Raw genomic sequence first — 25666 nt, forward strand, 5'->3', positions numbered from 1 at the left:
ACAGTGCAATAATCCGGGTTTTGGTGAAGTGTGTACGTAACTGCATAAGGAGAAATGCCCATTTTTCCAAAAACATTATTACAAATACAGTTGAGGTCTCTTTCTTAAATTGTCTGGGATGCATTGTTTGTCTGATTGTAGGTATACATGTGACATGTTCATATGTATGCCTATTTTAAGAAATAGATGCCTGTATTTTATCAAATGAAATAGAAACCTACCAGAGGCACTGAGAGGAGTCATTAATCTTTGGTGGCAGTTATGGCAGTTACACATTTAGAAAAACTTTTTAAAGCAGGTAACTGTTGGGGAAATAAGTGCTCCATCTTGTATAATGTAAAACCTCAGACTGACAGTTTGTTTTAGAAGGTATTTTTCTAAATAGCAGTGTTTGACTAAACCAAAAATATCTTCTTTCGTATCACAAATCAGAAAGTGCTGGCCATATGTTAAAAAAAAAAAAAGGCTGAGTTTTAACATTTTGTAGTAATTTTATAGTCACAGTTAATAACTATTTTGAACTTGGATTGCCTAGTTGTATGTTTCATGCTGAACTATACATTCTTTATATACATGACAAGTTTGTTATGGATTAATTACACAGATTAGAATGTTTTGCTCTCTCCAGACAGGCTATTCCATTCTCTTGCTGCCTTTTACATAAAGTTTAGCTTAACTTAAAAAAAAAAACCCAACTGTTCCCAAGTAATATGAAAATAACGGTCCTTGTGGCGGAATATGATATTGCTCCTAGATGTTCTCCTTTGTTTTCAAACACTTTGTCCCATTTTATGTTTCCGATGTGTGCAGTCTCAAACCTCTTTGATGCTGACTAATTGAGGGGGGGGAGAAAGACAATGTAAAAGGGTTAATCCATTACACTGTATTAATGAGTCAGCTGGATCCCTGCCATTCTCTCATTTCTGGTTCACTTAGCACCGATTAGCACAAATGACACTTAGTTTTGTGGGAAGCAAGCTGGGAGGACGGTAGGTAATGCAGACCTCAGATGAGAACAGCCTGGTCTCAGGTTAATACAGGTGAATAAATCCATGCCGTGTGGGTTGAGATAAGAAAATAATCCTGTTTTCCTGCTGGACCCCTGGAAACTCTGAAAATGTTGGTAGGGCTGGGATATTTTAAACTCACATGTAGTAGATCTAAAGGTGGTGAGGTTGTTTTCTGAACTCCATTCTCTGATGTGCTGCTGGGGATTTGAACTTTGGATATGCTCACCTGACACCCACGCATTAGAAGCAACGTGGTGGAAGAACATCATTATTTGCATGTCTGTGCAACTGAGAGCCCCGTTCTAAAATCCGAGACCTCTTGTGACAAAGTTTTGAAAAGGTTTGATTGGGTATTAATACAGCAGTAATGTTTCTATGGTCTGTCCTGAGCTTTTAAGTTGTGATTCTGGCACAGTAATAAAGAGACACTAATTCTAAGATGTATTGTATTTTCATTACTTTTGATTGCAACTATAACTGTAAATTGATTAAAGCAGCAGATGGGGAGAAGGAAACAGCTTTAGAACCCACTCGTAGTCCATTTACTTTTTACAATGTTTTTTATTAATTTAGAAACAAATTCAAGCAAAGAGACTCAGTATCTCTCTCTTAAACCTTAATTCAACATATACACTGAAGTCCAGGAGACTCCTGTCCCCTGGTGTTTCTGGCTTGGATCTTCCCATGGTTAAGGCAAAGACCCCTGTTCTCACTTCATTCCTTCACTGCAGGAATCATTTCACCTGCATGGATGCAAAAAAAAAAAATATGTGGGGTGGCTGCAATATGGTATGGACCTCAGGTAACTAGAAGGGGGTCAAAGTGTGTCTTGGGCCAGAGCATTTTCTTCCTCCCCAAATCACTTCAGTTGCTGAGATGCTCTCAGAGGCATGCTCACATCCCATATATGAAACTCTGCTCACTGTAGCAGTGCTTTTCTTCTTATTGTAACCTTTCAGAGAGCTCCATCCCTTCATGTTGGAGAATGGCGTAGAAATCATGGATTAGGTTGCTTATAGAAGTGTTTGACTTCAGATGTCTTCCTCTGGGAGCAATTGTTCCCATTTAGTCATTGGATGGAAAGATGCTTCTCTGCATACGGAGCAGGTGTTTAACATAGGTGCCTCCTGGTCACTTTTTGGGGAAGCCTCTTAGCAATGGCTGTGCGGGGAGTCTAATCTCTTAATTCAGGGGTCTGTGTTACAGCTGTTCCCCTTCCCCAGTAAATTAGCCCCAAAACATTTTGTGCATTTGTACACCACACCTACATTTTAACAAACTCAAAACAGGCACAGTCTTCTAACCTCCATGTTGCTTAGAAAGTTTGAGACTGGTTGGTTTTGAGGCCTTCATTCCTAATTAATCCCTTTGGGGCAGGACAGTAAAGCAAAGCAGTTTTTTTCTAACCACAAAAGCTTTAAAGTTAAGTGGTGTGGAATATCTCAAAGGCAAAATCCTGTATGCTGACTTCTCCCATGTCTGGTCTTACTCATCTAAGAGGTGTTTGGCCAGTAGTGGTTTTGGGAGAGAGGATAATTTGATTTTATCAGATTGCTGCCACCCAAAAGCAAAGGTGCTACTTTCCTCCGCTTCAGTGAATCTTACTTTGCCCCATCTCCAGTGTTTGCTGGACTTTGTGAATCAGCTGAATTCCCAGAAAAAGATGGGTTAATAAGCGCAAAGTCTGATGTTTGTCAGAGTCAGCGCAAGGGCTGGGCCTTCGAGTGAGAGGAAGAGGAATTCCCCTCCTTAATGGCAGTGAGCTCGTGTGGTCTCATGCAACATCACCGTCATTCAGGTGATTAAGGATGATTGATCATACTGCATGCAGAAATAGTTGCTCTGTTGAGAAAGTCACCCCATCTTAGGCTAGCTCTGCATGCAGCTGGGCCGATCCTTTGCCCCCCTGAGGGAGGGCCAGTTCTTTCATCCCACTTCAGACTCTACACTCTTTCCATTTAATTTTCTGCAATTTTGTGAACTTTCTTTGGATTCGTGTTGTGCTGTTCTGGTAAGGTGAGTTGGTTCGAAGGGGTTGAGTGATGGAGCCAGATAAGGTAAGAGGGAAGACAGAAATGGGAGATGTGAATGGAAACACAACCTTGGGCATTGGCAAGCTGCTCAATTGCCTCTTAGTGTCTCATCACTCAGTACTATTTAGATACCTGAGGGGGAGCCAGGTCTCCTTACCAAGGTAAGAGCAAATTCGGCCAGCTGAAACAGTTCTGCATTAGAGAGCTGAGCTAACACCCTGAGGAGCCAGGCTAGCCTCAGAACAGATGAGGGGAATGGCAGGAGCAAACAGCTCAGAGCAGAGAGGAGAGACGGATCCACCCATTTTGGCAGCATTGAGTTGGTCCGATGGCAGCCATGTACGGTATCTGTCCCACTGCAGTGCTCGTGTGCATAAACCTCGAAGCATGAAGCCTGTGATCCTCGCCTCTTCTCAAAGGAGATACAAAATCAGTTTTCTTCCAGACAGAGGCAGTGTCTTTGGGGAAGAAAGTGGTGTAATTTTGCGTTCATGGCCCTGGATTTTTTTTTCCTTCTAGTTTTTCTGCACATCAGGCTGCATAATGATTGTGGGCAGATCCTGAGGAATTCAGATTCTGAATATAGGACACATTTCCGAGTAGAGCACACGTAAAGCAGTAACTGCATCATGGAAACTGAATTCTCTCTTGTTTTGTGAAAATCATTAATCTACCGTAGTAGCTGCCTATCAGATACAGGAGTTCAGGTCTTTGTGACCTAGAATTTCATCTGCCAGTTTTCAACCAGTTGAATAGGTATCTGGTAACACTGCCCTTTGTGCATGGGATGGGTTGGTTCGTTGGCTTGTTTTATAGGGAGACAGCAGGGTGACATTGTTGGTCTGTGCTTTTCTCCAAGTACTGAGTTGAAAATGGAGGTTGTAAGGAATGTGGCTAGAAATGGGAAAGAATATCAATATGATTGTTTCAGGTCTTGTCTTCGCAAAATCCCTCATGTTCAGGGTTCATCTAAGTGCATCTTAAACAGAATTTATAAAAATTGTGTGACCTTACCTACTTTTTTACTGCTATACCCACAAGAAATTAAATACTTGGCTGGATTCTTGGCGTTGATCAAGTAAAATTTCAGAGTTTTCATAAAATTATTTTGCCATGGTAATTATTAAAGCCAGTTTATCCCGACTAATGCTGTTTGCTTCCAGAGATGGCTCCTTGGACACAGCAGTTCAGCTTTGTGTAGTGGGTGTTCACTTGTCTGATTCTCTGGGGCTGCCAAAGTAAAAGTGAAAACAAGTTTCTCATGAGGAGCAAGCAGAAGACAGAAAGCTGGTTGTTGCACTGTTGACCCCTTAGGAAGAAAAGGAAGAAAACTAAAACCAGGTATTAATCTCTAGTTTCCTGCACCCTACTGATAATAACAAAAAGGAGCATTTCCTAATATAATAAATTGTTTTGGTTTTGGGGTATGTTTAAGAAGTTCATAATGGTTTTGATATGTGAGTGCTAGCACACTTTTGAAACGTCCCATTTTGATTTCTATAATGTCTAGAGTGGAGTCTACCTTTAGGTCTGAAATACCGCCTTTTTTTTTTCCACAATGGAAGGCAAGACTGTTGCTGTGGTAGGGTATATTTCCACAGGACAACTGAGCCACTTAACTATCTCAAGAATGGATCATCCTGCTTCTTGCATCCGGAAGCAGAATTATTTTCCACCATCCTTGTGCCAGCTCTGGGGCTCATTTGACGTCTGTGATTTAGCTCACTCAACTGCCAGAAAACTAACACAGCAAGAAATGGAATATGTATTTATCTTTTTTAAGCAGTTCAGTGAGCTCAGGTGGCTTGGCAAAACCTCAGGAGACTCTGGAAACCACGACAAAGGAAAGAGCAGGAGCACCAGGGCTAGGAGGAGAGGCAGGACTGTTCTTTTTGGCAGCACCATGCTGTTAGCCTGACTCAGCCATGTTGTGAAAACTCACCCTTAGGTAACAGTGTTCACACTACAAGTTGACTGACGGTTCTTCAAATAGTAGCCAGAAGGGAGTTACCAGATGTGCGTGGTTTGTTTTTGTAGGGTGGCCTTGTCTGTTTTTGGTGTGTTGTGTTTTGAAACAGATACTTATTCTATTCTAATCGTGTTATTGCATGAAAAAGCACTGCAGAAAAATTACATGTGCAGGGCGGACCTGTCTGGGAACTTCACGTTGAGCAAGTTGGTAAGGAGCCACAGAACCTGCAAAAATTTGTACTGCAGCTTCTGGGACAATCTGCCCGTTGTATTCTGGGGAATTCAGAAACCTTTCTACTTCTGGTCTGCTGAACGTTGCAAGCTTGAAAGCCTGAGACAGAGGGCGGTCCTTCACCTTTGAACATCAGGAAGTTTTTCTTGGAAGATCTGGTAGCCCCTGTTAACATAGCTGACACTTCACCATGGATCATGAGTGCCCATAAGCCTGGAGTTCCCTTGAAACCCTGGCCGCAGAGTTTGAAACCCACCGCAGCTGACCCCGCTGGCTCCCCACGGCCCCTGGGGAAGCGGGTGGTTGCCATCTCAGGAAACAAGAAATGTTCTTTTTTTGAAAACTGCTTGTCTGCCTTTGTGCTCTTGAAGCTGGTGTGATCCTATGTGGGTGTTTTGTTGTTGGGGTTTTTTTGACAAATTTAAATGTTTTGGTTTCAGCTGGAAACTGCCATTTCTGTGCAGTGTTTAGGGAAGGGACTGATGTACAATGTAGGCATAAATGATTGTAGCCCACAGACAGTTCCACACCATTAACAGCTGAGGATAAAAGTTACAGCCGGCTGTAACCTTTCTTCATTTTTTCCATGTATGGTAAGAATATGGTCCTGGCGGGTTTTAGGTTTTTTACCTAATTATTCAAGTACTGCACAATTTTATTTTTTTTCTGGTTGCTTTGTGAGCAGTGTTAATGTTACTTTTTGATGCACACGCAAACATTTGGACATTTCATTAAAAGGTGCAGCCAAAAACATATCAACTGGACTTTTACATCCGTTGCCCTCATATCTTTATAAATAGATATTTTAACATGGTGATGCTCTTTTAGACTTTGTAAACTAAATACCTCTATTCAGAAATTCTCATTCATCTCTTTTCCCCCCAAAATAACTCCTGCCCTCCACTTTGGATACTTTTAAAGAATTCTGCTAGTGCTTTTTTGTGATGATACTTCAATTTTTTTCCTAACACATCTCCACTACCAGGTTTGTGTAATATGAAAATGCAATTGAAGGTTCAAACAACGGTTAGAAAAGCTTTAATGTACCAATGCCAGAAACACTAAAAATCTGTGAATATTTAATGCCATTTATCTCTTTGCCTTTAAAATCAAACAATTTAACAGTAATATGTTGAAGGGAACATTTCCATGTTGTTTACACACAAGTCAAAAGTAAACAAGAAGTTCTATAGTGTAGTTTCTTCTACAAAGCTGGCTTTAAAATAAAGTTCCTAGAACTACTAAACCAGCTTAAAGCACAAAGGTAATCGGAAAATAACACTTTAATCCTTGTTAATCCACATTATTGACCTATGTGCTCTAATAAATAAATAAATAAATAAAATTATGTAGTTCTTTAATCATCTGTGTGGAACTGGTTATTCATGAGAGAGGTCTGATCCAAAGATAAGCTACTGTGCTGATTTTTGCCATTTTTGAGGACAGATTAAATGGATGTATGTTTTATTTTGTGAGGAGACTACCTACTTCTTAAACTGTTTTGTTTGGTTGTTTTTTAGTTTTAGATCCCCTTGCTAAGACTGAGGTAGATCAGAAGACGGTCGTAATACAGTAGAATTAACAGTGTAAACCAAAAGTAATATTTCAAGGAGTTTTGGAGGCAGGGATATTTCATTTGGTTTATTGAATTATTTGTTGAGATTGCTTTTGGATGTAGGTTTTTCTTTCTTTGATATTCAGAACATTTGTGTAACAATTTTAGGTATGTTTATAAACTTGTACTTGTTACTACACAAAATCCAAACAGAGAATTTATACTTCTGTTTAGAGGAAAACAAAATATGCTGTATTCAGAAATACTCTGCGAGCATGTGTCACAAATGCAAAAGCAGCATTGGATGTAACATAAGGTTCTCTCCTCAGAATTGACATTGTCTACATTGTCACAGTGACATAAGATTGCCAGGCTGTGGTCTAGAAAATAACCTTCAGAAAAATGCGGGGAGGGAAGCTTTTTGAGCCACGATGTTTGTAAGCTTAGATACTGTGATTTAACTCTCTGCATTAGATATATCGGTGCCTGTATGTCACACAGACACACGTAAGCTGTGTATGAGTGTGTCTATATAACTGTGTGTGGTGTTTGTGTTTTAAATTAATTCTGCTTAACTTTGTTTCAGAATTGAGTGGGGGCTTCCATGCCTCTGAGAGTATGGTAGCACTTTAACTATGAAATGATTATTACTTTGGAGAAGATCTCTTATAATTACGTCACATAAAAGTTACCTTAAATGAGTGTTCTGTCCTATGCATTAATTCTTCTCCCACAAAGTATTAACTCATCTTTCTGGTACTTTCAGAGTTTCTAGATGTGAGAAAAACCATTTTTAATAACTAACATGAGCGTCGTAGGCAGCTGCTCACGCATGAAGCCTAGTTACTGGGATGAGGTTGTATATGATGCCCATTGCAGTGCATCCCACAGCAGCTAGTGGCACAGAGATGTAAGTGGCCCTAATATGAGTAGACTGAATGATTGATTTACACATTTTTCAGAGGGATTTTCCCTATTTTTTCATTACGTAAAACTTTTTTCTTGTTTAAACATGCCTAAAATGTTATCAAGATAGAATAAAACACAGCATTCCCTGGAATAGGAGAAAAGACGAAGTCCAGTTTGTCAAGGACCTTCTTGAGGATCTCCTAGTTCTTCTATCCTGCCACAATAGCCCTGGCTATTTCCCTACATTATTATAGTGGCCTCCTTTGCCTTCATTCCCAGTGGCCAACCACAGCAATATTTGCCAGTTGACCTGCTAGCTGGCCAAGAAGAACAGAGAGCAATGGTTTTTTCCTTCAGCAGGGTCATTACTCGTGGTCTCTTTTTACTACCCAGCTACAGATGATTATATTCTGTAAACATCTTTGAGTCTTCTATATCTGTGCCAGTTTCAACCACATTTGGCAATGTTTTCCTGCGTTATCAGGGACAGAAGATTGGTCATGTAAATCTAATTCCTTAGGAAACCATCTTAAATTTGCATTATTTGTTTGATTTGCATTTATGTAGCAAGCTTCATATGCAAATATTAGGCTAGCAGCACCTCAGTTTTTGACAGGCAAATAATTTTAATGCATGCTGGACCTACTGGCATGCAAGTTACACAGTGTAACCAAGAGGTTGAGCAGGCAGACCACACTGCATCTTTTTAAGTACTAGGAAAATCTCTGTCCTCGTCAAAGTGGGCTTCAATGTGCTGTTTTCATTCTGGACAGGATTGCCTTTGGAACCACATCGTTAATAAAACGGGAGGAGGAGAGTCCTAATCCCATAGTTAAATGAGGATAGTGAAATAATCTTAATTTCATAGTGAAAGTTCAGTGTTATAAGAAATATTTACCTTTTGAACAACACCTGATCCTGTAATCTGAGATAAGTTTTATAGATTGGTTTAACTAGTGACAAGAAAATTAATAACTGCTAAAATGTGTTTAAGGGGAGGTTGCTTGCCAGCAGTACTCTGTGTGAGCTGTACTATTGTCTTCAACTGAGTTTGATGTTGTTACTAATGTTTCCCCAAAGCTTTTTACCGCTTGTCAGGAATGGAAGAGGTAAAGACTTTTATTGTTTTGAGATTAAATTTTTTATCATCCTTCCAAGCAGAATAAGAAAATGCAGGAAGGATTGTGAAGATCATGACTGTCGTATTCTCATCAAAGGTAAAGAAGACAAAGTTAGGCAAGAGAAACAGAGCAAATAGAGGCAAATAATATTGTCTTTATCCTTTGGAAAAGCAAAAAGGATCTACGGTGAGACTGTAACCATGGAAGAAAATCTAGCTTTCAAACTGCAGCTTCTTGTGCACTTGCTGTGTACCAATCCATCCATATGTCGAAGTTGGATTATTCTAAGTGTAGACATCTTTCGTTACCCAGGAAGCAGATTTGAGGGTGAAGTGGAAAGGAAAGAGATTATATAAATTAACACTAAACTTCTCCAAATGTCTAAAAATTTAAGGGACTTCTTGTTTTATTCTTAACCTGAAAACAATATACTTATTCTGTGGGATGATTGAGCTGCTCTAGATGACCATGACAATAAGCTAACACTCAGTGATTATGTAAATGATAAATCTTAAAAAAAAAAAGAAGTAATCATTTTATAAAACTTTTCTTTTTCAAAAAAGTAGATGAAATGCTTTACTTCCTCAGAAAAGTATGATTCATTTGGGCTTGGAAGGTTGCATTTGTTTTGATACAAAGGGGAGGGGCTTAATTGAGAAATAAAGTGAATGACGGGAAGATTTAAAAGTTCTCTAGGAATGTCAAGAACTGCATCTTAATGCATGTAGAGACTGGCCTATGGCATCTAATCTATGCCTTCCAGGCAGTTTTGCAGATTATTTTTTTTTTAGGGACAATGTTAATGGTAAATGCTAACATGTAATAGATATGCTGGGGGCTTATCCGCAGAGCAGTATCAGTTAAACAAAGGAAGAGGAGTGAATAGTTTTGAGGTTCTCCCTGAGGCATGGGCACACATGCCCAGGTAAGCACAATTGTTTGGTCAGAAGATTTAGAGGATGTACACTTCTCTTGGGTAGCTTTTGCTTTCAACTTCTTTCTTGTAAAATGATTGAATGTGTCATAAGCCCTTACTTGGATCTGTACTATGTTGGTTGCTTCAGTACTAAGGATGTATTGAGTGTCTGGTAAATCATATCACCTGCTCATTCTGACAGCAAAACTAGATAAGAAAGGTGTGGCACCATCTAGGGTAATGAGCTCTAGAATGGTATTTCCAAATAACAAAACGGAAAAGTGAGATCTACTGAAAGATAGGCTGTGGTGAGGGGATTCAGTGTTTTTGTGAGCTACTTAGAAAGGCTGGTATGCGCATATAATTGAGGAGAAAGTACTTGCATGGATGCATCACATCAGTAAAAGAGAATGAGATTGATCCTCAGCATTTCTTTATGCTTGACATGAAAGCATCATAAGTTAAAACCAAAGTAAAATAACATTTCGTCATAGGGGTTCCTGGCTCATGGATGAGAGAATTCTACAGCTTTCTTTGACTGTGACTGTGGACCTTGAGGTAACAAATAGTAGAGGGATAGATATAAATGAGAGACGAGAGGGGCTGTGGAATCTCCATCTTTGAAGACTCAAAATTCAGCTGGACAAGCACCCGAGGAACATAGTTTCCACTTTGAAGTTAGCCCTGTGCTGATCTGGAGGTTGGACTAGTGTGACCTCCAGGGATTTCTTCCAACCAAAATTTTCCTGTGAAACTTTGGCTTTTGATCATCAGCAGCTTTCATAAGGAGTTGGGCACCTCTTAAAAGCAAGCCATATAAATGGGTGTCAGGGGAGTTGGAATGATTTAGCCTCAGTGAAGTGGTTGGAGATGGAATTGGATTTAAACTCTAAGGGTCTTTTGTTTTAGGATCCAGGAAAGCTTTGAAGGAAGTCAAACTTTTAAGAAGTTGGAAATACGAAAAAGCGCAGAAATAAAAAGCTTTTTGGAAACTTAAAAGTATGTAGAAAAGGGATACTGGAACTCTACAGGAGCCTCTAATCCTCTCATATTGTTTTTCTGTTGTCATCTTCCTAAAAGTTCTCATTTGTGGGGGGAAAAAAAGGTTTCTGCAGGGGAGTTTTTAATCTGTGCTTTTGCTGCTATCTTGATAGTGGGCTGCAGGTTGAGAAGACCCTGACAGAATTGTTTAGGAAAATGGAGATTCTGCATTAAGATCACCTGCAGAAGGTTGGGATACCAAAACAATGGGTGGCAATTTGGAGTGCCACTCCCATAATCTTCAGTGGCATGTGCTGTAGTTGGATTTGCTGTCCCCCTTAATTGGGAAAGAACTGAACCTTCTTGCTTCATGTCTGTAAATGCAAAACCAGTCGGGATAATGTTTACCTTGTTACGGGGGGGAGTTCCCCCCTCCCTTTTACAAGTTTGAAGAAATCAGTCTTTCAGAGTCCTCACTCTGCAGGGTTTATATAGATTTTTCTAATGATTTGTCAGGATAATTAGAGAAGATACTGGTAAGTTCTACTCCTGATCAAAGATTTTTTTGTAGGACCCCTTAATACCCAGCTATGAAAACACTGGAAACTCAATATAAGGCTGCTAAAGACTTACCATGTGCCTGCTTATGTTAACACAGACCTCTGCCTTAGCATGGGCTTACACGAGTTTACACGACTTCCTTCTCATTCACCCTTATGCAGCATAAACTCTTAAACTCTTGTTTTGCTGAAACTTGCAGCTGTGGAGAATCTTTTTGCTGATATATTGGATTTTTAGAGGGTATTATTAGCGTGTTGAAATGAAACTGCTGTTGATACGAAAAGCTTTAATATGAAACCAGGATGAGGTGACCTGAAACTAGGATGATTTCATTGTTTTGCCAACCATATGTATTGTTATAAGGCTATTATGTCTTGGCCAAGTGCACATGGACACTAATGAGGATTAATGTGTAGGTTTTATAACATTAATGCCAGATAGAATGGTAGTCCCACTTCTAAGCAAAGAGAAGAACCAGCTATCCGTCAATGCGCCATCTCTCCCATTGAACAGGACAGCAACTGGCCAGTACCTTATTTCATTCAGATGGATCACTGAGTGGTCTGTTAATCACCAACGGGAACTGTCAAATTACTTACAGCTTATTATATTTTGCTATAATTGTGTAATATCCGTTCAGGGGGGTTGGACTAGATTAAAGATCCTTTCCAAACCAAACCATGTTGTGATTCTATGCTCATTAGCAAAGATTTCTAAAGTTCTTCCCTTTGTCTTCTGTTAATTGTCTTGATTCCATAAAGCCAGCACAATTTTGTGTTCTGGGTACTGCCATCAGTGTTCCCTGGTACCACCCCACTGGAGTCCCCGGGTCACTCATTGGGTAGGAATTGGCTGGTAAACATATTTGACTGATCTTCTGGATTGGCAACTCAGCACTCTTCTGTGGTACTAAATGTAACGATGGACTCTTCTTGAAAGAAACCAGGGTGAATGAGATGAGGCTCAAGGATAGAAGTGTCAGTGAGGAGAACAGCAGTCACCACTTGACATCCATTGCTGATTGCCTGTCTGCTGTACGCACAAAGAAAGGAAAAGAACTTTTTACTAATAAGCTTGCAGTGGTGCTGGAAGTAAATGGAAGCTGTGGCAGTGGGTGCTGGAGAAACAAGCAGGGCTGGGGAGAGACTGAGCAGAAACACATTTCATCCCTGCTGAAGGAGCCGGAGGCTATTTAAATAAGGCTGGGAAGAGCAGGACTCAGAAAAGTGATACTATCAAACCCCTTTACATGCAAGTGCGATTGTAGGGACTCCTGAGACTCAGACGTTCAGAGGGGAGGGGGAATTACAGTACTTCTTGAATACCTCCCTAGGCTGAAAGCGTTGCCACTATCGATGGACTGAAGCCTGAAGTTCTGTTAGTTAATTCTGGAGCAGGGTGACTTAAAATTGGCGTATCTAGCCTGGTTTTCTTCCTTGTCTCAGGGAGAGAGAGGAAGATTTACAAGTAAGAAAGAGAGGCAAGAAACTGCAGTAAAACCTTGATGCTTCCACAGATTCAGCCTTTCCTGTTTTCAGATCCTACTGCGTTGGGTTTCCTCTCTTAAAACTTTTTGTCTTTTTGCTTCCAAGTAGAAGCCTGAATACACTTCGTTCTTGCCATTTCTATGCAGGATAAAGAAGATAATGACAGGCAACAAGGAGTTAAGCAACTAACAGCTATTTTGCAATATAATGCAAAATAGCTGTCTTCCTTTTGAAGCTGAAGGTGAGATTTTAAAATCCATGTATTTGATAACTGGTTACTACTTGCTGTGTTGCATATGCTTCACTGTCTCACAGGGCTCTTGCACAGACCAGGACAAATGGCAATCTAAGTTATAGAAGACTCTAAAATACACTTAAAATTGGTTTTAATTTTTTAAACTGAGGGTGGGACAGGCTTTTAAATGTTTTCTGTCGATCAAGAGACTACACAGCTTGAGGATAACAAAGTGCTGGAAGAGGGAAGAGTATAAATAGAAACCCCACTTCCTTGTTGAGTAGAAGCCAAACTTGTGGTTGAACCTTTCTCTATGAGAGTTCGCTGAGGTCCAGATAGGCAGCCGAATACAGATTTCTGAAAAAAAACCAAAAAATTCTGAGGTCTGAGGGAGGATGGACGTAGTGCATACTGAAGACTGGACTGCATATTTCTTTCCTGTGCAACACCTGGCTGGAGCTCTTGGAAAAAGAAGATACCAATGGAACTTGGGGAATGTTGGTGTAAATCCAGCACCAGCTCAGTGAAAGGAGAAGCGTTTGTCTGACCTTTGAGTGTGATGCCATTCATTTGGGCCTGGAAGAGGCTTACTATAACTTAAAAACAGCCTCCCAGGACAGAGGATTTGAAATATGGGCTTATCTGGACAGTAGGATCTAGTGCTCTCTTTTCAAACTTGAAAATATTTTTCTGTTGATAAGTAAGGGAATATTTTACAGCAATAAGCATGATTAATTTTTCCTGATAAATTTTCCCAGTAATGTTGTGTGTATTACAAATTATGCTGCTGATGTTTAAACCATATTACACTGCATGGAGCACCCTTCGTTTCTAATTCTTACAGTATCTAAGTAGTATATGACATTTTTAGATATATGAGTTAGATTTTTTTTTTTAATAGGAAGTTTATGACTAAAATATTGCATAATGCTTTTAAACCAAGGGATATATGATCCAGAATCTAATTGTTTTGTAAGATTAATCATTTTGTCTGTTATCTCTTGGTTAAAATACAGCTTTAAACTTGCTCTAGTTCAAACAAATTAATTCAAGAAATATGGCCTATATTTATACCGGAGGTTAGGCTATATGATTACGGTGGTCCCTCTGGCCTCATCTATGAACGTATTTGCTGTTCAGTTCTGATGAAAGACTTTTTGGGGGAGTGGTGGTGGGTATTTAGTAGCCCTTCCTACTAAGGTAACGTGTTTGTGATTTTTTCAGAGACAGATTTCAGTAGCTTAGTTTGGCAAAACTGTAATTATGTACCTATTTCCATCAAGATTGTGTAAGGGGAATTGTTTGAATTTGGGGTTTTTTTCGGAGCATTTGGGGGGAAGAGTGATTTTGTTGGTTGCATTTTTTTTCCTCAGTCAAAAAACCATCAACCAAAACGTGTAAAATGGTCAAAAGAATGCACATTAGTTCCTGCTCCCAAAGGTCTGTGCTCTCATGGAATGTTTGTCCATTCGGTGTTTACTTTCGTCTGCCTTCCTAACATGTAGGTAGATGGGAAGAGGAGATTGCAGGGTTGCAGTGGAGAAGAGGAAAAGCCAGATCAGAGGGAGGCATTTGAAAGGCTGAACCTGGAGAGGGGAGAGAAACTATAACTTCCACTTTAGGTCAACGGGAAACCAAGGCAAGGGGAACAAAAAAAATTTGGGAGTGGCTAAACAAGATGGGTCAGCTATGGCAAACTTGATAAGATTGGGAACTGGTGGAGCTGGGGAAGTATGTGAGAGTTAATTCGTTATTTGGGCTACTAGAAATAAGGATGACTAATCTGTTTGAATATTTGAGATAGGAACTGGTGAAACTAGTACACTGAAAATACTGATTTCTCTGGAAAACTATTCTGTCCTAGCAGACATCTTGGGCAACTGAAATAATAACAGTCCATACACAGATTCATGGCTTATCCTTGCAGGACCATACGCGTGAAAATTTGGCAAGATGTTGGGGTTTTCCCATTTGCTCTTTTTTTTTTTTTTTTTTAAACAAAGAGGAGCTCTTCATTAAAGTTCAGTTTACAAAGGCAATTAGAGTTGTGAAACACTATAGATATTGCTACATTTTGGCCTCCTTAAGAACTTATGACCTCTGGGAGTTGGATGTGAAAGTTCTAAGTCAAAAAATTTCATTTCTTTCCAAATGAGCTGTTCTTATTCTTCCTTTACTGTGAAGAGTTTTACATGTTTGACCTCTTGGTCCTGATTTCAAACAAAGATTTCTTTTCATCTTAAGGAAAACTAATCACAGGAAAAAAGTATATTCCGGATAGCATTAACACACATGAATTTGGTCTTTTGCTTTTTGCATATAAAAACTTCCAAATACTGTCTCAGGAGCGGTATTTAAAGACAAGGAATAAAAAGTTGGTTCCTGTGTTTCTTAGGTCTCCAGTGTAACTCTCTTTCAGTATGTTTATGCATACACCCAACTTTACCCAGTATGAGTCATCTCACTGACTTCAACTAGCTGTCCCTTTGCTACTGACTGGCTTTGCAGCTCTTCTCTTACACGCTTGATGAGTCCTTGTCCAGCTCACTGCAGCCGACTTGCATCTTCACAAGTCTCTGGGCAGCCAGCATAAGTTCCCTTGAGAAATACTGATTTTAGGGATGGGTATCCTGTGGAGTCTTTCCTCCTGCATCCGTCATGGAATGTAGGACTAGAAGGGAACAGAAAAGGTCATTCATGTTCCTTCTCTTGGCAGGATTGAAACCATTCACGATAGATGTTTCTTCAACCTACCTCTGAAATCTTTTGGAGATGGACCGATGTTTAAAGAGACCATTTCCATAGGTTGTTTCAAGTGCTTAAGTAGCCTTACTCCTGGAGAGACTGATCTAGCTAAATTTGGTACTATTTAAACTCGTTTGCACTCTCATCCACAGCAAACGTACCCAAGATATGTCTTACTGTCCTCTTCATATATCTGTTAACCATTTTCATGCCTCCCCAAGTTTGTGCAGTCTTTCACTGCAGAGTGCATTTACAAGACCTCTAATAATTTTTCTTTGCAGGCCTCTTTACTTCATTACAAATGGAGACTACTGGTTTGACATAATTTATTTTCATGGCTGTTACCTCATTATCTTATAGGTGCTTGTAAACTTTGTTTTTCACAGTATTGTGGGGTGGAATTGAAGATGAAATGACTCCCCATCTCCTTTGGTCTGTCCCCCCCCCCCCCTTTTTTCTTAAGAGAAGGTGTGAATACAAATGCTTTGGAGTATTTTATGTAGCAAATTACTAGTTTATTGAGAAGCGTTTTTCAACTCCAGAAGAGATCTTGAAAAGTGTAGACACTAATGGAATTAATAGGCATTAATGACCTATAACAAAGATAATTTATTGATGATTCTCAGAATACACTTTTAGGGGATATTTGGGGATTAAAAAGCATGCCCGATGACTAAATATTACTGCTTGTTTTCATAAGATACGTTACCAAATACTGCATTGTACCTGAGGGACCTGACTAGTCAGTCCTTGGAGTCTGATGACAGCGTGGAGCAAGCATACGTGGACCTGGGTGTCATTGGCTTCCAGGCTAACCGGGCATGGGCAGAAGCTGGCTGCTGTTCCCGACAGCTTCTGCCAGGTGCACCGGCTCTAACTAAACCTCTGGAGAAAATGGAACAGGAAAGGCAAAAACACAGGCTTAGCAAAGGAGTTAAACTACAGTAACTTGAACCCTTTCATTTGGAATTGTTGCTGCAGGACTCTTTAAGGATACAGACTTTCAAAACACTCCATTACAGAAAGCAGTATCAGTTCAAATAAAGATAAAGTCAGAATTTTGTGACTAAATCTTTTGTCTTTCTAAGTTGTCTCCTCTTACAAACTTTTTGCTGAGTAGCACTAACAGCAGAAGGAGATAATCCACAAAATCTTTACAACTTCTCCTACAACCTCCCACCGACAAAGAAGATTGGAGAAAATAGGTTAGGTGGATATTTGTTTTGCAATGTTTGAGAAACTCATACTGCTATGTCTCCTTTGTTTGACACTTTGCCAGTATTAGAACTTAATGGTCCTGAAGTGTGCAAAAATAGGGGCCTTGCTTTTTTTCTTTTTCTTTTTTTTCCTCTGAGTTTTTCCCTTTAACCAGTTGGCACAGATTTATTCACAGGTTTTGCAGACCGCTTCTCAATATTTTTCTCTTTCCTTGCGTTCAAAATTATAAAATATAAATTTGACAACAGAATTCCTCCATTCCCAGGGAACTGTATAATTTGATTTTAGGAAGACTCAAGAGTTTTTCTTATTCCATATAAAATATGAAGGATTTCAGTGATTTAATAGGTATGTTTTTACTTTGCTAGGAGAGACAATTGATGATCAAAGTAGAGAATCAAAGGATAAAACTTCATTTCCAGAGACCAGACAGATGTACAACCAACCTCCACAGGTAAGAGACTATTTCTTTATGCACACATGATGAAACTTCCATAGCGGCTCATTTAAGAAGCATGAATGTCCTGCAGGAGACAATTTCAACACATTCACATCTTCCATAGAATGAGTGCCTACTCAGCCTTCATTGTCATCTGTCAAAAAAGAAGCATTGCTAGTAATTAGAGGGCAATATTATCAAGGCCACCGATATTGATTTGAAAAAGGAAGAGTAAGAAGGCTGGGCTGTGTATGGTATTGCTGAGTATCTTATTTTTATACTTGAGACGTGCAAGCATGAAACTGTAGCTGGAATGTTAATGAATTGCATAGAAGCATTAGCGTAGTGAGTAGTAATGGAAAATGTCAAACATTTACATAGGTCATTTATTTCCACAGCTACCATTATAAGTAACATGTTGTAAATGTGTGAGTATAATAGACTGTCTTCATTGTGTGTTTGCTTTCTGTCTCAGTACTGTGTGGCTATAAATCTTCTTTTTCTTCTTCTGGTTTATTTAATATTTAATCCATGTTACCAAAGAGGGCTTTTCAGAATATTTCTGCATATGATGTGCACATATTTTCTTCTCCACCTCCTCTGAAAATGATTTTGCAAGGAGTATGAGCCTTTTTTCCCTTGCCATATAGTTTTAGATATTTGCAAGATAACTGTGAGACATTTTGCTTGGACTTTTTGTGCTTTTATGGTGATTTTGGTCTTGCTTAACCTATACTTTCTCTGTCTCTTTCTCATATCTAGCCTTGGAACTAACTGTCTCTCTCTCTCTCTCTTCCCAATGACATTTTAATATTTATTATTGCTAAGTCCCTTGGTATATCAGAGTTGTTGCATACCAGATAATGTTGCATCCTGAAGATTGGTCAACATGTGTGATCAGTAGTCTCCTTTTTTAATTTCAAATTAAAAACTGTATCTGATACATAAATCTTTAATTCATTGTAAGTAATGAGTGGTTTGCCTTCTGATAATGTGGGAGTATGAATTTGTTACAATTAATTGCAAAATTTTAGTCTGACTTCTGGATCCGTGCACATCTGAGCCAGGGTGTTTTGCAACCGAAGTCCTGCAATTTTGAGGCAGTATAATGCATTGATGTTGTGGTTACCTATTGCACAAACACAGTTTCTCTTAATGTGATGTTCTTGCTAGGTGTTGTGAACCGCCAGTTATTGTAGCGTCGGTGGTTTGTTCAATTCTGTGGAATTTCAGGAAAATAGGAACTTGTGTAGATTTTAAGTGTTTATGAGTTAGAGGAAAGAAGCAAAGCTTTCAAAATAAAATAGCAGACATTACAGTGAAAATGAAACACAGATTTATTTTAACTTTTCTATTAAAAAACTTATCTGACACAAAAATACTGGTATGAACTGGCTTGCGACAGCAACAGTTAAATTAAGACACAGCATTTGGTAGTATCTAAGTTATTAATTCCAGTCTAGATTTTGGTATTTTGACTTCACATTTACTTGAAGGAATTCTCAGTTTCTCAAATTAAATAGAGTAACTGAGGATCATGGAAATTAAATGGATAATTCCGGCCATTAGGAAAGCAATATTCCTATTTGCAGTGGTGAGTATATTTTTATAAATTTGTGGAAGAATTCTACCAATTTAGTGAAACTGGAAAAGCATTGTATTACATGTTCAATATGTCATCGAGACATAGAATGTTAATTGAAATAATAAACTTAGCATTAAAACGAGAATACTTCATAAACATAGTACAGCATGTTAAAAGATATTTGTTAAGCTGCAAAGTAGTATCAGATATTTGTCATGCAAAGTTGAACAGAAGAGTGTTGAGTTCTTCAACTGCATCTTTCAGTTGCTGGGAACTTGCTTTTATTTTTAAATATAAACTATTTTACAACTTATTAGATACAGACTTTTTGGAACATGAAAAAGGCTTTTAAAAATGTGATTTAAAGAAGAATGAAGTAATACGTTGTTCATGGGTCACTTCCTTATTCAAAAGGGAAATGAGGTTGAGTTTGATTTTTTGAAGTAAGTATCTTCCGGAGTATTTTTTAGTAACTGTCGTCATCTTTGGAATTTCCCATTTGCTTAGGTACTATTGGATTTGTTTGCTGTACAATTACTGAATTCTCAAGTACGTATTTTTGTGTAATCGCACATAAATTATTTAACCTAATGCACAAGTAAAAGTTTACACCAAGATCAGCTTGCTGCAACTAGCAATATGTAACAGAACCTCTTGTAACAACTGCCATACCTGCAGTCTGCATTATTTTAAGAGGTTTTGATATTGCATGCATGTTAGAGGAACTGCAGAAATTTAGAAACTTGTTGGAGGAAGGGTGTTCCCAAAGGCCAACTTTAGTCAAAACTTTTCAGCTTCTGCTGCAGAGAGTTGGAACAGAAGCTCCTGCTTTGACCAATCCCATGTGGAGTATCTTCTCCATCTCGGCAGGTATGGATGGAGGTTTGGGAGGGTCATCTCCCAGTGCCGAGTCAGTCCTAGTGAGATGCATTGTCCGGCATGGTAATGAGTGCTCTGGACCTAATCAGGCATGTATGATCCTGCTGAAGTTGCTTCAGGCTCATGAACTAAGTCATACGCACATTTAAGTGCTTTTCTGGATTGGGGCCAGAATACTTAGCGCTCTGCAGGGCCAAGAACTTAAATTAGTCTCTTTGTGACGCTGAAATACAAAGCTTCTAATTTTAACTGCAACACCATCATAATAGAAAGAGATATTATGTTTTATTTTATCATGCTTGCGAGTTTTCCATTATTATAGTACAATTTTTCAGATAATTCAATCTTTATCTGCTTTCACTGGGAATTTAAGGTTATAGAAAATAGCATAATGGAAAGGTTAGTTTTGATATATGAAGAGTGCTAGAAACCCTAGAAATGTGGTGGGGTTATTTTTGATAATGAGCTATTCCATTGGTGAAGCAAATTAGTGCAACCATGTATTTTTGTCCTACTGTGAGAGCAATTATGTAGCATATCTATTAGGAGACATAAATATTTTTGACAGATGGTATGGCTGTGAATTAGGATTTATGAAGATTATTGTATGTCTGGTGTCCAGGACACCTGGGATTATTAAATTGATGTAAGAAACAACAACAAAAAAAATTACATTTCTGATAATAGCTGCAGTGTTTTGTGTCTCCCTACTGTCACCTTAAGAAGCAGCTCGTGTTGATTTGATATTGCACATTTTGATAATCTGACGTGCTTTTTAGCCAACTGATACCAGCAGATTTAATGGGTGAAAACTGTACCAGTAAGTGTATTAAAATTAACTACCAAAAAATGAGAGCTGTCTTTAGATTGTAAATTAAGATTTTTCTCTTGCTGTCTGTTCTTTTGTTTTGTTTTGTTTTTCTTTATAGTCCTATTTCTCCCTCAAACACTTAATAGTTATTGCCTTCTATCTAAGGAGCTTGTTACATGTTTTCTAGGGCAAGAGAATCCCCCAAGGGATTGCTTAATCCATAATTATCTAATTTATATGTTGTTGTTATAGCCACTCTTAATTATATACCTTGCTGTGATACTTATCGTCATAGGACATAGTTTTCTTTATGAATTGCAATAGTTCTGTTATGGTTCTTGTGCCCTTTCTTTTCATAATTTGCTACTATAAACTGAGAACATAGCAGATAGAAAGTCCCTGTTTCCTGAACTAAATTTAAAATCGTGTATGGTTTTCTGCATATAGATAGTGGTGTGCACTGTTCTGGGCAAGTATCTAAATAAATTAGAAAAAATATTTTTATATCTGAATTGGAAGATAATATCCTCATTAAATTGATCCTTTGTAAAGCTGCTATATAAGGATTCTGAATAGATGTAAATAAGAGTTTCCTAGGCATCTGGTTAGGGGTCATATTAGTCAATTGGAAAGACAGAAATACTATGAGATATAAAATATCAAGGAAGAGATAATGGTAGGTGTGAGTGGATGGAGTAGGGGAAAAATTAATTTAATTTTCTTTTTACTCATGTAGAGAAATTAGCAAGTATTGCTGAAGACTATTAAGATATCCTTTAGAGCAGATCACCTGATATAATTCCAGGGTATGAATAATGATAATTTAAATATTTTTTTTTAAGAAAAAAAAAGATAACATTAAAATTAATTGGTTCTTCCAGACCTATAATTGCCCAGTTTTTACTAAAACTTAGCTGACTGGATTATTTTTACACGTTACTGGAAAAGGAGCTATTACTGATCATGTCTCTGTTCAGTCACTCAACTCTTAGTTTATGGTTCAGAGGGACCCATATTTAAAATCTCGAGAAGGCTGTTCTGGGATAGATTTACTGCACCATTTTAAATTCCCTACATTTGCTTTAGAGAAGGGGTTTATATTTCAGAATTATTGGCCAATGTTTGTGATTAATTTGCTTCATTTTGACAAAATATAGTTTCTACAGAAAATGTTGCTGCTTAAATTGTCTTTTTGGTTTTTTAAGCTATCATAAGCTAGAATTCTAGTCATGGCCTGGTAAGATTAATTGCTTGTCATATGTCATATTAACTCCAAGATCTTCTTTTTCACCTACAAAGCCCTTAAAGCATGTTGTTCCATATTTTCTGTCTTCTTAATTGGGTATGTAAGCAATAATCACTTAATGAAATTATCCAGTCTTAGAAGGGACTGGAATAAGTCTGTGTCAGGTCATCAAGCACGTTCTTTTCTCTGAATGCTGGTACTGTCAGAAGAAAGATCTTATGTTTTCCTCAACTATTGTGTATGATCATAAGCTATAGGAAGTGAAGTTTTAACATTACCTTTAAAGAAGGATGACTAGTTTTTGGTGTTGGCAGCTGCAATGGAGATCACCTTTCTTAGTTCCCTTCATCCTTTGCATGTATAGTAAATAGCTGGCAGTTCTGTGGGGCATCCATGTGCGGCCACAGACTGAAAGTGTGTATGAAGTAGAGCTGCCATATGATAAGGGTTGTACATGGTTGTGATCTTAGTGAGAACGAAGGTAAATAGCCCAGTCAGCTAAAAAAAAGTGAACAACTATCACACGTTACACATTACAACTATTACTATGCAATAGTATATTTACTTTATAAAACTTCATTATATTGTAATGTTCATATTGCTCTCTGTTTGATAACTGACCAAAATATTTGAGAGGTCTTTTCATATTCGGAAGACCTCCAGGATGTATGAATCAGTGGACTTCTGTCTGCCTTCAACAGTTGAGCAACTTGCGGGGGACAGTGGATGTACATATTATATATAAATATATTAGGTGTATGTACACACTCGTGTAAAATTTAAGCAAACATGATCATTCATAAGAAAGTCTGCTTCTGCACGACACAATGGATAAGTTACTATGGCCTCACAAACAACATTTTATAAACTCTGATTTGTGCGATCTGTTGACCCAGGGTCAACCAGTAAGACCCGGGGGTGTCTTGTAGGACTATCACCTTGTAAGGTTTTTCTCAATTCTAAAAGTGACTAGTTAGACTTTTTATCTGTGTAACATGATACACAGCTGAGGTCATTTCAGATATTTAGTAATCACAGTAACATCAAGAATGCTATGTCAATTGTCTTTTTCTTAAAGGGAAGTATTATATTTTTAGATACAGGGAACTGGAGCGGGAGTTGAGAGATGTGAATTAAAGCGGTTGTCACCAACTTCCTCTCTGAACTTAGAAAACAGTTAATTTTCAAAAAAAGTAATGCAGCTCACTCTTACAAAGAGTTTTTCTATAGCACTTCTTAAGTGTGAAATACTTTTAAACCCTTTGTTTAACTTCAGCTGAGATTTCATTACAACAAGAACTAAGGAAGCCTTACAGTCTTTTAGAATGGGAGTTCAATATTCTGTCTGGGCAGAAAATACATGTAAACACAGCAACTGGATTGACTGGAGCATCTCTCCCTCCCACAGCCCTGCCTGTGGAGTCCGGAGTCAGTGCTGTGGTCAGGCTGTAGGACTGGTGAGGTTTGAGCAACAGAAGGCAAAACCACTTCCCGCAGGGAAAGAATAGCACACAAGTATGGTGTATTTTCATCATTTAGGGTGTATAAATAACAATGTGCATATCCACATGTAAAAAGTCTATAAAATAGTAAAATTGGCCTGATTGATTGGCAATTCATTTTGTGACCAAGCACATGTATCCAAAAGCACAGTTTGCATACCTCCCTATTTAGTTTGGGCAGAGAGTCACTGCATGCTTGACTTAATTGCATGCTTATTCACTTACATTGGATGGTTATTTGTAGCAGGAGATGCTCAAATTGGGTGCCCAGGTGTTCCCATTGCATTTTTTAGCCTTTCTCTAATTTGGGGATCTTCTGACTAGCTTAACCCCAGATAAAACTACTGATTATCCTATATCTCTTGCCCAAACCCATGAGGTTAGACTAAAAGCCAGTAATGCTGGTTCACTTTGCTGCTGTCAACAGATTGATTGGTCACTCATCCTGCCTCTGGGAGCAGCCCTTCTGGGCTTTCCAAATATTAAAATTGATCTAAAATGCAATGTAGATAATACATCACTTGATGAGACTGAGTGCTAATACAGCCTGATGGTACAGTGATATTTACAACATGATGCATTAGTGTAAAATGGTGTCTGAAAGATTAGTATAGGGCAGCTTATTAATAATTACTCTAAACACCAAGTATGGAAGACAACAATGTCTATAGGTTAGTTTCACTGCCACTTTCAGCAGAAAAACCCAAAAAGTGCAGACAACAGTGGACAGTGCATATTAATGGAAAGGAAATACAACGTGAAAACTGTCTCGTTTCAGTCTAAAGTGCTAATACTGATAAGACAGGAATGTGTTTTACCTGTACTTGCCATCAGTGTGGTTTGAGCCTTTCACCATAATGTGCTGCTGCGGTAATTTCTGCCTTAAAAAAATCCCCCAAACTTCACTACTCCTTAGTTGAATCAGACTTGTGAAAGACGGTGCATTGGGTAGCACATAGTCAAATTTTGTTCTAAAGCCCTTTTTAAAAATACAAGATAAAATGGAAATTATTTGTTTGCAAATTTCTTTTCTTTCCTTCCACAGTATAACAAATTTTAAGAATACTTTTCTAGTGCTGTAATGCAATTAATAGACCTGCTTGATAAAAAAAATAATCTATTTTAAAAGCCAATAAAGTACTTTTCTTCCTGTTCATTATCGTCCAATTATCTTCCTTCCATAGCGAACCAGGTGGCTGAAAGAGGCCACCTTGATTGAACGAGATGACCAATATTTGTTTCCTTTTATTTATTTTATTAATTATTTGGTCCTTTACTGCTTTAAAAGTCATTGTACTTTTATTCCTGCATCCCAAAAGCCTAAGCAGTAGGTGTTGAGGACAACTCAGTCTTGTTACTGGTTGTGGATTGAAGCTTTACACTCTGGCTCCCGGTAAGCTGTTTGCTGAAGGGGCTGTTGACAAGCGCTCCAGCTACACACTGTGTATGGAGGAACTTAAGGTCAAGTATCCATCCTTGCTTTCTCTTATTGACTTGAATCTCTATGGAGAGAGCAGTTGGAAAGTTGGATTAGGAGATACTTGCCTAACTCAGTTTTTCAGCATTAGAATATTTTAAATTTGTAAGTAGGACACATTGCTAGTCTTGGACACATGTCTGGATTTTAAGCAGCGCAATAAAACCTTCAGAATAAGTCACTTAGTACAGTAATTTTTATTCACACATCTCCCTGAGAACCCCTTCATGTTCTTCAAGATAGAGGAGAGAGACCATTAGGAAGATCCAGGGGTTTAGCTACCTAATGAAACTTCTGAAAGCATCGCTGAGGACGTTGTTGGCAGGTATCACTGGAGGAATCTTCACCTGGGTTCAGACTAGTAATTCTTTTGTGTTCACTGTACTTAATTAGCTTTTTTCTGAAAACCAAATCCAAGATCATTTCCTTTTCCTTTCCTCTTGTTGTAGGTGGAAATTGTTATCCCTCTGTCTTTTTCCTCTCGCTGATATTAATGTTCTAGGGAGACATTTCACGAATGTTGCTGACTACCTCAATTACTCAAGGAGAGATTTCCTTTTCTTCTCAAAACAATAACTTCTGATTTACACAGCTTTTGCCAGTTGTTCCGATTTGCTTCAATAGATAACGGAATTTGAACAGTTAATAACTGAATTTTGTATTACATTAGGAGTTCAGGTGGTGGCAAAATAAATGTGAGTACTTTGTGCTTTTGGATGACACTGAAGTTACAGAACAAATCCATTATCAGCA

At 38.4% G+C, this 25666-nt stretch overlaps 1 protein-coding gene across 5 annotated transcripts in view; it reads left to right on the top strand.

Moving 5' to 3' along the window:
- Positions 1 to 25666, top strand: part of UMAD1 (UBAP1-MVB12-associated (UMA) domain containing 1) — an 83172-nt gene that overhangs the window by 47541 nt on the left and 9965 nt on the right. For all 5 annotated transcript variants that reach the window (XM_074574744.1, XM_074574740.1, XM_074574741.1 and 2 more), the window contains one exon: positions 17343 to 17428. In XM_074574744.1, coding sequence (XP_074430845.1) covers positions 17343 to 17428 — 86 coding nt within the window. The remainder of the gene's footprint in view (positions 1 to 17342; positions 17429 to 25666) is intronic.

Source organism: Larus michahellis, chromosome 2, assembly GCF_964199755.1.
Source record: "Larus michahellis chromosome 2, bLarMic1.1, whole genome shotgun sequence".
NCBI lineage: Eukaryota > Metazoa > Chordata > Aves > Charadriiformes > Laridae > Larus > Larus michahellis.